Raw genomic sequence first — 15,684 nt, 5'->3', positions numbered from 1 at the left:
ATCCTGACTCTTCATCTAACTAGGTTGGCTCTACCAAATATTATTTACTGTGTGTGTGTGTTATGTGTGTGGTACTGGAATTGAATCCAGGGTCTTGTGCATGCTACTAGGTGAGTGTTCTCAATCACTGAGCTCTACCTCCATTCTTCTGCCAAATATTTAAATAAGGTAATTAGATTACATATCTTCTAAAGCATTCTTAATTTTTTAGATTGTTGCTTCCATAGCAGGATTCTCTGTTTTCTAGTTCCTTCCTTTCTTTTCTACATTAATAATTGTTCAGTGATGAAATATATAGAGGGACAGTGGCAGTATGTTGAGGTTGTGTGGTAAACTTAGCTTTTTGACCATGTGGAACCTTTCCTCAGTGTTACAGTTTTCTTTAATAGCCTGAGACTGGGGTGGTCCTTGCTTTTGCTTGCAAAAGTGAGGAAAAGGTTGTTTTCCTTGCTCAATTCCTTCCAGTTGTGTGCCAAGAAACACAAATAGTAAATCTGAAGGACTACTATTAGTCCTGCACTTCAATTACCCGAAGGATTGAGAACATATCCTGAATTGTCTTGGTGATCTAAAAACCTTGAAAGCATGTGGTTTATGGCTTACACTTGGACTTTAGAAAAACAAGTATTTATAAAAGTGAATTGTACAAATATAGGTAGTATTTGAGGTATAGGTTTGTGAAAGGAGAGGTGTTTCTAGTTAGACCTGTGTCCATGTATGTGTATAAGACATGGAAAGATGGTGTGTTATAAATACAGTTGAAAATGTTTACTCTTGGCTATTCCATTTTTTGAATGCAAAAATGGGGGATGTTGAAATAGGAGCTACATGTTTTCTTTACACATGGTACTTCATTGACTATCCTACTGGTTGGATTCTTGAGTTGATGTGTGTATAGGATTGGATTATGTACAGTTTATATGTGACTTTGCTTTTCATCCCTTAAGGACCTGTCCTGCCCAGGAACAACATTGCTGACTATGCACTCAGTGCAGGCACCACAGCTATGAATGCCCAGAGGCTTTTAAGAGCTACCAAACTGAATAAACCCATTCTCCTGGAGGGCTCTCCTGGTGTTGGCAAGACAAGTTTGGTGGGAGCATTAGCAAAGGCTTCAGGAAATACCCTTGTTCGAATCAATCTGTCAGAGCAAACGGTAAGCTGTTATCCTATAGAACTTGGAATAGGTGTAGGTAATAATATCTCTATTTATCGAGTTTTCTAATTTAAAAATGGTTATGATATTGTTCATATCTCCATATATTTCTTATGGTGATAAAGATCTTAGCAATATGTTCTTCTAAACTAAGTCTGCTTCTGGATTCATTATTATCCACACGTATAATATTATTCTCTCTCTCTCTCTCTCTCTCTCTCTCTCTCTTTCTTTCTTTCTTTTTGTTGTTGTTGTTTGTTTTTATTTTTACATGGTGCTGAGGATCGAATCCAGTGCTTCATATCTGTGAGGCCACTGAGCCACAATCCCAGCCCTGTTCTCTCTTAGTTAGATATTTTAGTCTCATTCTCTTTTGAGAGAGAAGTACTCATTTTTGTATTTATTATAATATATAATCTCACTTACATTTTTGTTTTTCTTAAAAAAACTTGTAGAAAGAAAATGAGTTTTAAATTATCTTATAAAAGTCTGGGACAGAGGTGACAAATTATAAGTGGCTGGGAGCAAGACCTGGGCATTGTTACTATTTTTTCTTTCAAAGCTTACCAACAAATTTTCAAGTATACAGAATTACTAATCTGAGCATCTGCTTAAATTGATTAATGAGCATCATGATGAGAAGGTGCTTGGGATATATTTAGGCTTCTGATAAAGAGTACGGGGAGTGGTTAGTTTTAACTTGGGTATAAGAAGAAAATGTAATGACAAGGGCTAAAAAATTCACTATTTCAGATTTAGGGTCTTAAGACCTAGTTTCTTTTGTTTGCTTCCTTGTTTGTTTAAAAAGTAATGTTGGCTTTTTTCAATTTCTTCTCTCTCAAAGGACATCACAGACCTATTTGGAGGAGATCTACCTGTTGAGGGTGGCAAGGGAGGAGAGTTTGCCTGGTGTGATGGCCCCTTGCTGGCAGCTTTGAAGGCAGGCCATTGGGTTGTGTTGGATGAGGTGAGTGTCTTGCCATCAGGTCTTGGATGGGAATACATGTGTGGGAAGTGGTCCTTTTATTTGTAGTTTTAGTGAATGAACATGCTGATGGATAAATAGAGACAGAACTCGAATAAATTGTCCTCCATGGTTTCTTTTAAAGAATCAGATCACCAGGGATGGTGGCACATGCCTGTAATCCCAACAGCTTGGGAGGCTAAAGAAGAAGGATTGCAGGTTTAAAACCATCCTCAGCAGTTTAGCAAGGCTATAAGCATCATAGTGAGACCCTGCCCCAGAATAAAAACTAAAAAGGTGTTGGGATCTATCTCAGTGGTTATGCACCCTTGAGTTTAATCCCTGACACCCCGCCCCCCAAAAATACATCCATCAGAATAAAGAACAGCATATCATGAGGCAAGGTAAATACTGAATCTTGTCTGAGAGATAAGGAGTGGGTCTGTTTAGGATGTATGTTAATTCAGGAGAAGGCTAGATATATTTGTGGAGCTGAAATGATTAGAGTGATGTTAGGGGCCCCAGCTGGTTCTTTTGTTGTTGTTGTTGTTTCTGTTTCTTTTGTTTTTGTGCTAGGGATTTAACCCAGAGGCACTTTACCACTGAGCTACATTCCCAGTTCTTTTTAATCTTTTATTTTGGGATGGGGTCTTGTTAAATTGCTGAGGATCTTGCTGAATTGCTAAGGCTGGCCTCAAATTTATAATCCTCCAGAAGGCCTCAGCCTTCTGATATTGCTGGGATTATAGGCCTGCATCTCCACACCGTTCTCCCAGCTGTTTTCTAGACACTTGTATCTTTCTAGGTCTGGACATCAGAGAGAGTACTATGTAATTCCATCTGCTGAGCTGCTGCCTGCCATTCTTGGGGAAATATCAGGAGAAAGGTTTTTTTACAGATGTTTTTGGAAAAAGATGTCTAATAGATTATTCATTAGCCAAGAAAGGGGAAAACTTAATTTTAAAGCTGAAGGCTACTTGACCATACTCAAATTGGGGTGAAATAGACACATTTAAGAGCAGTTATGTATTTGTGATATGCGGAGGAGTTTGTACTTTGTAGTACATATGTAAACACAACAGGTCAAATGGTTATATGTTGTAGCCTGATACTTCATTTTGTTGGTTTGCATTTTCCCAATTGACTTTTTCTGTTTCCTAAAAACCTTCCATGTCTCACGTCATGGAGATCTGAACCTCAATATCTGAAGACTTCCATTTGGCTCTTTTCCTTTCTTGCATGAGAACTCCCTATAATTGTTTATAAAACTGTTGGTAAAAACTAATTGTGTAGATCCAATTGTTTATATCATGACTTTGAAACCCATTTGAAGACAATAATTTGAATTTGAAAAGTGTATAAAGAGCTATCAAATCCTACCTGTTAGCCTATAATTAGTGTTAAATTTCTAAAAACCCAGAGTATTAAAGTGAAATACATATATTGGCAAGTTTTTTTTGTAAGTTAGTTTTGCCAGATTAGAACAGTATAGATGCATGTATGTAATGGATATGTTTTAATGTTAGAAAGATTTTAACATGTTTTACTTCAATCTGAATATTCATTTAAAAGTCATATATATGTAAAATAAAGAACAATAGAATAAATACATATCACCTCATCGTTTGGCTTGGGAAATATTTGGCTACAAATATTGTTTGAGCTTCCCTCTCCTGAGTTTACCACTCTTTTTATTTTTTCTTAATTATTCTCTTGATTTTTGTCAGTTATACAACATATACAGTGAAACAAAAATATGCACTCTCTTTTCCATATAGCTTAACTTGGCTTCACAGTCTGTATTGGAAGGACTCAATGCTTGTTTTGATCATCGAGGAGAAATCTTTGTGCCTGAGTTAGGAATGAGCTTTCAAGTACAGCATGAAAAGACGAAGATTTTTGGGTGTCAGAATCCTTTTAGACAAGGAGGTGGGAGGAAGGGCTTACCCAGGTCTTTCCTGAATAGATTCACTCAGGTAAGATTCACTATTACTTAGAAATCAATGGTAGATAAGACTGCTGGTAAGTAGCAGTTAGAATGTTTGACTGTACAAATGAAGGACAGTTTACTGATCGGTTTCTTGTCTTTATGTGATGAATATTAGTGTGACTGTTTCCCATCATCACTTCTCTTCACGTTTGTTTGTTTGGTTTGGTTTTTGGTACTAGGGATTGAACCCAAAGGCATTTTACCACTGAACTGTACCCTTGGTCTCTTTTTTAATTTTTTTTTTTTAATTGGTTGTTCAAAACATTACAAAGCTCTTGACATATCATATTTCATACATTAGATTCAAGTGGGTTATGAACTCCCATTTTTACCCCAAATACAGATTGCAGAATCACATCGGTTACACATCCACATTTTTACATAATGCCATATTAGTAACTGTTGTATTCTGCTACCTTTCCTATCCTCTACTATCCCCCCTCCCCTCCCCTCCCATCTTCTCTCTCTACCCCATCTACTGTAATTCATTTCTCTCCTTGTTTTTTTTTCCCATTCCCCTCACAACCTCTTATATGTAATTTTGTATAACAATGAGGTTCTCCTTCCATTTCCATGCAATTTCCTTTTCTCTCCCTTTCCCTCCCACCTCATGTCTGTGTTTAATGTTAATCTTTTAGATAAGGTTTCACTGAGTTTGCTGAGGCTGATTGCAGACTTGTGATCCTCTTTCCTCAGCCTGCAGAGATGCTTGGATTACAGGCTTGCATGCCAGCACACCTGGCCTCTCTGCTACTTTGAATCATTTTGTCCTATTACCTGGATAACTTGTTGTCTTGTCATTTGGTGGAGAGTAAGGTCACTGTAATCTTCAGGATTCTGTTACTGCACTCAGGGTTGGAAACCTGTCTGACCTTTTCAAGTGTCTGTGTGTCTGTTAATACATTTAAACAAATTTTATAATGAAAGTAATGTATTTTAAATAAAGAAAGAACAGACAACTGCCATGAATAATAAAAAGCCACTATCCCCAGTTCATCATTATTAACATTCTAATTTTTTTAAATATTTGTTTTTTAGTTGTGATTAAACACAATACCTTTATTTATTTTATTTATTTTGTGCGGTACTGAGGATTGAACCCAGTGCTTTGCATGTACTAGGCAAGCGTTCTACCGCTGAGCCATAACCCTAGCCCCTAACATTCTAATTTCTCTTGCCTTTAATCCTATTTGCAAAGGGGTATGCATGTATATTGTATCTATGTATATTATGTATGTGTAAGTGTATATATGTATATGTATACATATACAAATTATTTGTTTAACAGCTATTTTGCAGAGTTTGGCTAATTTAGAGGTTTGGAAATACCTCTAGATGTTAGCTTTTCTTAATGTCCATGTCCCTTGATGATTAAGAATTTGCTAAATATCTTAACATTTTATTATGGACAGTTCTCGTGCATACTGAAAAGCTGAACAGATTTTGTAATGTACATTCTTAGCACCCAACATTCAGAATTAGAATTCTGAAAGCATTTTAAAAATTGCACGTTTTGCCTTTGAATTTACTAGCACAGAGCTTAAAAACAAAAGTCTGTTTCTCTATATTTGAAAATTTGATTCTTAAAATGCAATAATAGAAATTTCTAAAGCTGAAATTTATAGAATTGTATGTATCTGAAATGTAGACATGATTATATATATATGAGTTAAATATTTAGTATTAAGACTTCACATAACGTGATCTGTCATAGTTTGTAAAGAGAAACTGGCATTCCTTTATGTTACTTTTTGGATTCTATAGGTCTTTGTGGATCCCCTTACAGCAGTTGACATGGAGTTTATTGCCAGTACTTTGTTCCCAGCCATTGACAGAAATATTGTTAAAAAAATGGTAGCTTTCAACAACCAAGTAAGTACCTACTTGTATTAATCTGTGTTTCCTGGCTATATTTGAACCAGCATTTTTTCAATATTGAATTCTACCAAAATCACCAGTCTCTCAAAATAAATGATAAAATTCTACAAGTTTCTAGTAGAAGGCAACCTAGTCATTGAGGGTGATGGTAAATCAGTTCTGTATTGTAAATGCCAATATTAATGCCTTTAGGATATTTCTGGCATTTGGAAGTCTGGGTTTAGGAGAAGGAAGCATCTGAATCAAAGCTGTTAATATATTTAATTTCTACTTCAGATCACAGATACATTTCTAGTATTTAATACATTTGATGGTACTTAATGCAACGCTGGATATGTTTCTCAATAAGGATATTTTTATTTATAGATTGATCTCGAAGTGTCTGTTGAGAAGAAATGGGGCCAAAAAGGAGGACCCTGGGAATTCAACCTCCGGGACCTTTTCCGTTGGTGTCAGTTGATGCTTGTTGATCAATCCCCTGGCTGTTATGATCCTGGTCAGCATGTGTTTTTAATTTATGGTCAAAGAATGAGAAGCAAGGAAGACAAGGAGAAGGTGAGTTTCATACTTTGTTTCTTCCTGAGAGTTGATTTCATCTTAAGAGGAAAAAAAGTGTATTTATGCTAATAATACCAAGCCTAGTAAACTACTTGGAAATTTAGAAGTTGTGGAAACAGACAAAACATTCCCTTATCAAAGTAGTTTGCTTTGGAGGACACAGTTTGCTTGTTCTTTCAAATCCCGTGGTCACAAATCTGAAAACAGGATTGTCCTTTAGTAATAAAAACCTAGTTTTTTAATATCTTTCCTGGAAAAAAGGTGAGAAGCAGGAGAAGACAGCTGATGCCCAGCAGAAAGTTTAAGTAGATGTCAAGAGAAGATATTCTGCATTTAAATGAAAAGAAAAATACTATTAATAAGTGAAATATAGCACAATTCTCAGCTTAGGGATCTGTAGCTATGTATGCTTTTTGAGGGGCAGGGGAAGGGATGAGTCCCACTATGTTGCTCTGGCTGATTTCAAACTCTTGGGATCAAGTGATCCTCCCTCCTCAGCCTTCTGAGTAGCTAAGACCATGCCACTTTTTTCAGCCTGTGCTGGTTTTGATTTGTGGCATTTAACGTCCTGTCTCACTGAACGCTCACAATAGCTATAGGCAGAAAGTGCTGACATGACTTCCTACAGGTGAGGATCCAAGGCATGGAATCTCACAAATAGGCCTTCTCTACTTTGTCTGCTGTTCCTCTCTGCTAAACCCCACTGTTTAAAAACAAATGATTGATGCAGAACTCCATGTGTTAGAGAGCAGTAACATCCTGGTGGAAGCATGAAGATGTTGCCAGCTGATAGCACATGTATCTATCACCCCTTTCATTCTGCCCAAATCCTCTTATGTGGTATTCAGAGCCCAACCAAATGCTGACTACTCATTTATTACTTACAAGTGGCTTTCAGTCATTGGATTAGAAGAAAATGTTCAGCTGTTTTTTTTTTTTAACACTTTTATTGATACGTAATTTACATACTATGACCTAGTATTTTAATTTATTTACTTATGTATTAGTTGTACAGGTTAATCTTCTTAATTTGACAGTTAACATTTGATATCTAAAATGCTACAAAATCTGAAACTTTTAGCATTGATAGGATACCACAAGTGGAAAATTTCAGGATATGTGTTTTAAGGTATATATGAAACATACTTGAATATTCTGTATGGACTTGAGTCCCATCCCTAAGATGTCATTATGTTGCCAAAAGCTCAGTCCTTGTCCCCAGTGCCAATTCAATAACGAGGATATGGTTTTGAGAGAAAGGAAAAATGTTTATTGCTTTGCTAGCAAAGGAAAAACATAGGGGAATCTTGTCTCAGAGAGTGTGATTCTACCCATCAGTAGGAGCAGGGAACTTTTATAGAGGTGATTCAAAGGCTATATTCCACATGTTCTCTGATGGAGTTATAATGTCATTTCTGAGAAGTTCTGGTGCCATCCCCAAAGTCTGGTTTACTTCATTCCTAAATCTGCCTTTTAAAATGGGGAAGAAAGGTAATTCTATTTCCCCTGAGATTAGAGAGTAGAGAGATTAGGGAGGAGCAGGGAGAGAGGAAGAGAAAGAAACGTGTCCATTTAAAAAAAAAAAAGTGTAGCTGCAGAGCAGCAAGGGTTATATTCAAAGTATAGAGTAGAAGATTATTGTAATTATGTGTATAGAAATATTCCAGAATGCAGTAAAAAAAAAGGAAATTGTGAATACTTCTGGTCCCAAGCATTTTGGATAATGATACTCAAACCCATAGCATATTAATTATAACCATAATATCAACCAGTGTTCTTGTGATTTATGATAGGTCAGATGGGTGTGTCACTGGTGTGTGGAAGGTTTCTGTGCTTTCTAACCAAATAGGTGTTTTCTGAAGATAGAGAACATTAGGAAAGATAAAAATAGAAAGAGGCTGTTAAAATTGGGAGGGCCTAAGCGAATTAAATGTATTTTTTCCAAAATAAACCAGCTAGATTGTGAATTTATAATTTTAAACCTCTGGCAGAACATTAGGGAGAGGCAATTATGTGCTTTAGAAACACATTTTTCTTCACCACTCCTTTTATTTATTTTAAAGATACCCATAAATAAATAGTTAATAGGAAGTTTTCTAACAGCCTTTCTATTAGGGAAGAGATAACTAAATAACTGGTTAGAGAAACAACTTTGATTATCACATCTACATAAGTATCTAGAGTGATTACATGGTATTTTTAGAGTTAGACTGGCTTAGATTTTTAAACCCCATTATTTCTATCTATAAAATGGAAATGATAACTCTTTTGCATGGCTATAAAGACCAGAAGTAATCTATCAAACAACCTAATACATAATATGGTGTCTGATACACAGTTGGTGGTCAGTAAATAGTTATTCTTTATAATCTTTGTATTACTATTCTCTTCTACTCTCTTTTTAGATATTATCTTGAAGGATGAAATCAGGGTTTTTGTCTCTAGATTTGTGGTCTATGCTTCATTTTAATTTTTGGTACATTCTCACTAGATTCTCAGATAGTTTGGTGTTATGTGATTACTGTGTACTTGAACTTTACTTTTATTTGAGAGAATTAGTAAATTCAGTCAATGCTTTTTTAAAATATTTTTAAAACATTAATGGACCATTATTTTATTCATTTATTCTTTTTTTTAATTTTTTATTTGTAATTGGACACAATACCTTTATTTTATTTATTTATTTTTATGTGGTGCCGAGAATCAAGCCCTGTGCTTTACACATGCTAATTAAGTGCTCTACCACTGAGCCACAACCCCAGCCCTAGTCTATGGTTTTCTGTAAGACAATATTCAAAAGGCTAAGGAAAGTGTGGCTCATGTTCTCTGAATATAGTGACTCTAATCACTAGGCTTTTTTTCCTAGAAATATTCCGGAAGGTGTGCATAAGAATTTGGTAGAGAGATTTGTATCTTGATTGAATCATTTTTTTACTTTAGGTCATTGCTGTGTTCAAGGATGTATTTGGTTCAAATTCTAACCCATACACAGGAACCAGACTATTTCATATCACTCCCTATGAAGTTCAGGTGAGGAGATAAAGATAACCCTCTATTCTTTTACAATTTTCTATGGTTTCTCTATTCCCACTACCATGTTTGCTTGTGATATGTCATTGGCATGTTTTTTCAGCTGGGCTACTCAGTCCTTTCCCGTGGCAGCTATGCTCCTCACCCATCTCGCCGGCCCCTTTCACTTCTGCACCAGTCATTCCAGTCCCTGGAGTCCATCATGAAATGTGTGCAGATGAGCTGGATGGTCATCCTTGTGGGGCCAGCCTCTGTTGGCAAGACCAGCCTGGTCCAGCTTTTGGCACAACTTACTGGCCACACATTAAAGATCATGGCCATGAACAGTGCAATGGATACTACTGAGCTTCTGGGTGGATTTGAGCAGGTAACATGTCTACCTTCACATTGTGAGGTAAAAGATAAAGCCCTGTGGATTGATTAAGAGTCTTCTGTGTTAGTGGTGACTACAGATAACAGTATCCTCTGACTCTGGCCAGTGCCTATGATAATGAGTTCCTATGTTCTGGATATTGCAGGTTGATCTCATACGACCTTGGAGGGAGCTGCTGGAGAAAGTGGAGGGTACTTTAAGGGCATTGTTACGGGATAGCCTTCTTATCAGTGCTGAGGATGCAGAAGTAGTGCTGCGTGCATGGAGCCATTTCCTTTTGACTTACAAACCCAAGTGTCTTGGAGAAGATGGTCAAGGTATCACAGTGGAAATTGTCAATAAACTGGAAGCGGTATTGCTACTTATGCAGAGACTCAATAATAAAATCAACTCATACTCCAAGGCAGGTATGTATATTTGGATGTGTATATCATACACTTGGCATTGCCCATATTGTATCCATTTATGGGAATATAATAGTGAATGTCATGCCCATATTTTTAATGAATTAACAATCAAAACTTCCTTGAAATTATAATGAAGCTGAGGTAACATATTATAGATTGATGATCCTAAAAAAGCAAACAGGAAAATGATTGCCTTATCAAGCTTTATGGCTCATTTTATATATATAAAGTTATAATGCTTAATTAGTTTCATGTGAAGTTTTTATTTTTTGATTTTTTGGGGTTTTTTGGGGTGTTTTTGTTTTTACATATTAGTAATTTCTCAAAGTAAGCATTTTAAATTGAAAGAGTATGGATTGATAGGGTGTATATGTTTACATAAGAGGAAAAAATATAATTTCTGCATGATTAACATGGAAACTTTAATCGTTCCTTTTGTAGTGGTACTTTTTCAAAAGGTGATGAGAATGCACTAAGGGAGTCTTAAATGTAGAGGCCTATGAGTTGGTTTGTCATTAGATTGTCATCCTTTATTTCTAAAGACTGCTTGAAACTGAAGAATTGATCCTCAGGGATAAAGAAATCAAACTTTTCACTTCTAGCTCTCTAATATAGTATAAAAGGGTATGATTTCACTGTTGAGTGATTTCTTGATTCAAGGCCACTATTTGAACTGGAAAATCTTTACTTATTTACTTAAATTAATTATTAAAGGGTATTTGATGGAGTCGCCTCACTTCATATATTTTTTAAATATGAATATTGTAAAATTCAGCACAGATGAATTTATATTGATTAGTACACATTATACTGAAAAAATACATATAAAGTATATATATGTACTTTTAATCCTTGACAAAATGTTATAGAAAAGATTACCTCCAAATCATAGATGAAGAAAAGAATGCTCATTAAAGTTAAATAATAAACTGCCCAGGGTCTTAAGATTAGACTAAGTTTTGAATCCAAGTTTTTGCACTATAAAGCTATGAATCTAGTGATGTATTATTTCTTTCATAAGTCAATATAAAATTAGATATCTAGGATTAGGATGAGTTTTCGTAGCATATTTTCAGTATTTTCTAAAATTCATGTTGATTTATCAATTTCTTAGGGATATTAATAGAGTGAAAAAGCTGGATCTAAAATAGTTGATCTTTTTTATTTTTGGTTAAAAAATATTTTTCTCCATTTTTAACTATATATTTTAATGTGTCTTTTATGTGCATGTATGGTACTGGGGATTGAACCCAGGGCTACACTACCGCAGAGCTATACCCCCAGTCCCTCTTTAGAAAAATTTATTTTGAGACTAGATTTGCCCAGGCTGACGTCAAAATTGTTGTCCTCTTGTCTCATCCTACCAAGTTACTGGGATTTAGGCATGTGCCATGATGGCCAGCTATATCTTAATGATTCTATGATGAACTTTTATGGCTTTTAAAATATAGTTCTCATTATGTTTATAATTTTATTTTAAATCCCTTTGCATAATGAGCATATTTCTAATTGCTGTATTGATGTCTTTATTTAATTTATGGGTGTGTTCTATTGACTGCTTTTCTTCTCTTTATGGGCCTTATTTTCATTGTTCTTTGTATGTGTAGTAGTTTTGATCATATGCCAGACATTGTGAATTTAAGATGCTGAGTTCTGCATTTTGTTACTGTCTTTAGAGATTCTTGGGCTTTTCTTGGTGTAAGTTGCTTAAGGATCATTTTGATCTATTTGGGATTGCTTTTTAAAGGTAGGGGCTAGGGTGGCCTTTCCTCTAGTGTTGGATCACCCCACTGCTGAGGCCTGTACCTGCAGCATCTCACTGAGTATCCTGTATATTTGCTGGGGTCTCTACTTTGGTTGTTGAAGTGGATTGATACTCAACCTGTGTGAACTCTGGGAATTGTTCAGATCACATCTCTCCAGTAATTGTCCTTTTCTTGGAAGTTTTTGCTCATTTTTATAGAGCTTTATCCTTTACATGTGTATGCATTTAGTTATTTAGTCAAAAAGGCCCTTATTGGACATGGCTCAGGGTTACCATCTTGGTAAGAGGCAAAGCAGCAGCTGCTTCTGTCAGGAGGGCAGCAGGTCCAGAGAGGCCATGGACCTGGCCCTGTCAGTGGAGCCAGAGCATGGGTATGCACACCACCTTCCTCACCATGGTGCTGTTGGCAGCAGCAGTCTGCACAAAAGCAGGAAAGTCTATTGTTTCTCAACAGTTTGTGGAAATGACCCAAACTTGGCTTGAAGCGGCTTTCCCAAAGCTCATGAACACTGGAAAACAGCATACGTTTGTTGAAACGGAGAGTGTAACAGATGCTATCATCCTATGGAGAAAGTATACATGGTACTAATAGTCTCTACCAAAAACAGCAACAATTTAAAAGATTTGGAAACACTAAGGCTCTTTTCAAGAGTGATTCCTGAGTATTGCTGAGCCTTAGAGGAGAATGAAATATCTGAGCACTGTTTTGATTTGATTTTTGCTTTTTTTGATGGAATTGTTGCCCTGGGATACCAGGAGAATGTTAACCTGGCACAAATCAGAACCTTCACAGAAATGGATTCTCATGAGGAGAAAGTGTTGAGCAGTCAAGAACGTGAAGCTAAGGTTGAGATGCAGCGTAAAGCAAAAGAATTACCAGACACCTGAAGAGATGCAGAGACACACAGGAAAAAAACACTGGGATTTGGTATCTCTGCAGTATCTAGAGGCAGCACAGCTGCCATGATCACAGAAACCATCATTGAAACTGATAAACCAAAAGTGGCACCTGCACCAGCCAAGAATTCAGGCCCTAGCAAGGCTTTGAAATTTGGAGCCAAAGGAAAGGAAGTAGATAACTTTGTGGACAAATTGATATCTGAAAGTAAAACTATCATGTCCTCTAATACAGGCAAATGTACCTTTGAAGCAGCCAAAGTACATGCTCCACCTATTAAAGTGGAATGTGTGTATATGAAGATTGAAGAAAAGATTACACTAACCTGTGTTTTGGTAACAGAATATGGTATTGCATGGCATGATCATGCTTAGGATGTAAGATGACAAACTTGGCCAAATTTGTCTTCATTTGGAAAATGAAGAAAGAGGAACACCTACAGACCCATCCGAATGTGGATAAAAAACTTTTCACCTCAGAGTCTCTAATTGCCTTAAAAAATCCAGAGAAGTCATTTCCAGTCAGTAGTGTTGTAGGATTGCTAAAATGGAGACTACAGACCACAGAGGAATCTTTTATTCCACTGAAAATTAATTGCTGGTCCTCGGAGAGTAGAAATGGCTGTGATGTCAAGATAGAATATGAGCTACAGGAAGATAATTTAGAACTGAAAGATGTAGTTATCACCGTCCCACTTCCATCAATTGTTGGCACACCAGTGATTGATGAGATCATGGGGAGTATCGACATGACAGTTGATGAAATACCTTGGAGTGGTGCCTGCCAGTGATTGATGAGATCTACATTTTGGGTACTTGAGCCAAAACAGTCTTTGGAATGCATTCACATTCCTCAACTTCACCACCTACCTCCTTCTTCCTGATTGCTCTTTCATCAGTCTTCTCCTTTCTAGCAGAAAAGAGGTAATGATTTTGGAGGCTCTGAGTTCAGTGATACTTTTTGCCAGTCCATTTAGCCCTGAACTATCAGAGAAACTCCATTTCCACCACTGAAGTTGTAGTATTTCAAGAGGCTGTTGATTATATTGGTTGTGTAGGGATTATTCTTGTGTTCTGTATTTCCTTGCAGCCAACCTAGCATTTTCCACCAGCCTGTCTATCCCTGTATCTTGAAATCTTTCCTCCCCCTAAACCTTTTGAGTGTCATCATATAATGATTGTTTCTCAGCTCCATTTCACCCATTACTTTTTCAATGGAGAACAGCATCAGCCAACCCATCTTTGGCCTTTAACCCAGTATTGCACTTAGTAGGGTAGGGGTCTAGTGGCTGCAGGCCCTGGCAGTGGGAAGAGGCAGGTGACCATAGATGACTCCTGCTCTTTGTAGCTATTTGGAGACCACTGCTCCCTCTGAACATCCAGCCCTCCATGCAAAGAGTGTACTGTACGTGAAGCAAAGCAGTCACAAACGGCTGACTGGAATTGCTTGCCAAAGAAATTTCTGGCCTTTCCCTTTCCCCTAACTGCATCTGGGAAGAATCCTTATCTCTAGCTTGGTTTCCACATGAGGTTTTTCTGAGGAAGGGGACTGGGACAAGAAGTCTGTCTTATAGTTAAGTAGGCAAGAAATCGTATTAATCCATTTTTGAGAATTGCTTGTCTATATGATTTTTAAAAAGTCAAGTTTCATTTCACAGTTTTTTTTTCCTGAAATTACTTTTGGGGTAATACCTAAAATGAGAGACATTTTGTAACCCTGTAAAATACATAGGGAATATAACATTCCAGTGTACACAAAGAAAGTAAATTTTTTAATGAAATAAAGAGGATTATAAAATGAAAAAAAAAAAGAAAAGGCCCTTATTTAGATTTTTGGGAGTTCTTTATCTGAGTAGGTCCCTCCTCTCATATTCTTCTCATTCTAGTTACCTTGGTCTGTCCTCAACTTACTGAAGCCTCTGGGGTGCTTCCCTAGCATTCATGAGGCCCTGCTGGGTTCAATCCCCAGCACAAACAACTTCCAGGCAGAAATCCAGGGCAATTATATGGCTTAACCTTATCTTTTTTTTTTCTCTTTTCCCTCAGATGTCACAGTTCTGTGCTTCATGTGTTTTCCGATGTCTAAAAGCAGTTGCTTTCCATATTTTCCCCAGTTTTCAAGTTTTTTATAGTGGGAGCTTAAGTTCAAGCATGTTCATAGCTTGAATTAGGAATCCAACATACATTATCTTGTGGTATGAAAATGGATCATAACATAATATAAAAAAAAATCAGCTGAAAATTTTCCAGGGAGGGGCTGTTTAAACTATAGAGGATTTGGCAAATAAATACCAGTTGCTATTATAAATGCATGGTATGCCCATTATAAATGAAGTCCAGTTTAATGATTTTAGTTGCACTTCACCAACTTAAAGTGTTTTCATATAGTAGTATAATATAGCAGTAAGTTAGAGAGCTTATCCTCTTTCTGCCATTTGAGAGATTATGGCTAAAGAAAAATTATTTTCCTTTCTATCACCCACAGTCAACTTTGAGTATGTAGCCACTAATTCAGAAAACCACTAAAGTTTCTATCCCAAACCTAATTTTCTTACCTATGAAATCCTATTTATTATTCTGTTAAGAATCATTTAAAAAAACTGAGATTGAACCTAGGGCATGGCATATGATGGGCAAGTTCCGTTACTAAGCTACATCCCTAGTTC

General features: G+C 36.5%; 1 protein-coding gene and 1 pseudogene across 2 annotated transcripts in view; both read left to right on the top strand.

Moving 5' to 3' along the window:
* Mdn1 (midasin AAA ATPase 1) overlaps positions 1-15,684 on the top strand; it is a 152,992-nt gene that overhangs the window by 69,318 nt on the left and 67,990 nt on the right. For both annotated transcript variants that reach the window (XM_015499360.2, XM_048808075.1), the window contains exons 36-43: positions 948-1,156; positions 2,001-2,123; positions 3,899-4,096; positions 5,875-5,982; positions 6,355-6,543; positions 9,487-9,576; positions 9,680-9,943; positions 10,095-10,356. In XM_015499360.2, the coding sequence (XP_015354846.1) occupies positions 948-1,156; positions 2,001-2,123; positions 3,899-4,096; positions 5,875-5,982; positions 6,355-6,543; positions 9,487-9,576; positions 9,680-9,943; positions 10,095-10,356 (1,443 nt within the window). The remainder of the gene's footprint in view (positions 1-947; positions 1,157-2,000; positions 2,124-3,898; positions 4,097-5,874; positions 5,983-6,354; positions 6,544-9,486; positions 9,577-9,679; positions 9,944-10,094; positions 10,357-15,684) is intronic.
* LOC125618441 lies at positions 10,366-15,532 on the top strand (annotated as a pseudogene).

Source organism: Marmota marmota, unplaced genomic scaffold, assembly GCF_001458135.2.
Source record: "Marmota marmota marmota unplaced genomic scaffold, marMar, whole genome shotgun sequence".
NCBI lineage: Eukaryota > Metazoa > Chordata > Mammalia > Rodentia > Sciuridae > Marmota > Marmota marmota.
The sequence above is the reverse complement of the archived record's forward strand: the minus strand, read 5'-3'. Positions and strand labels throughout refer to the sequence as shown.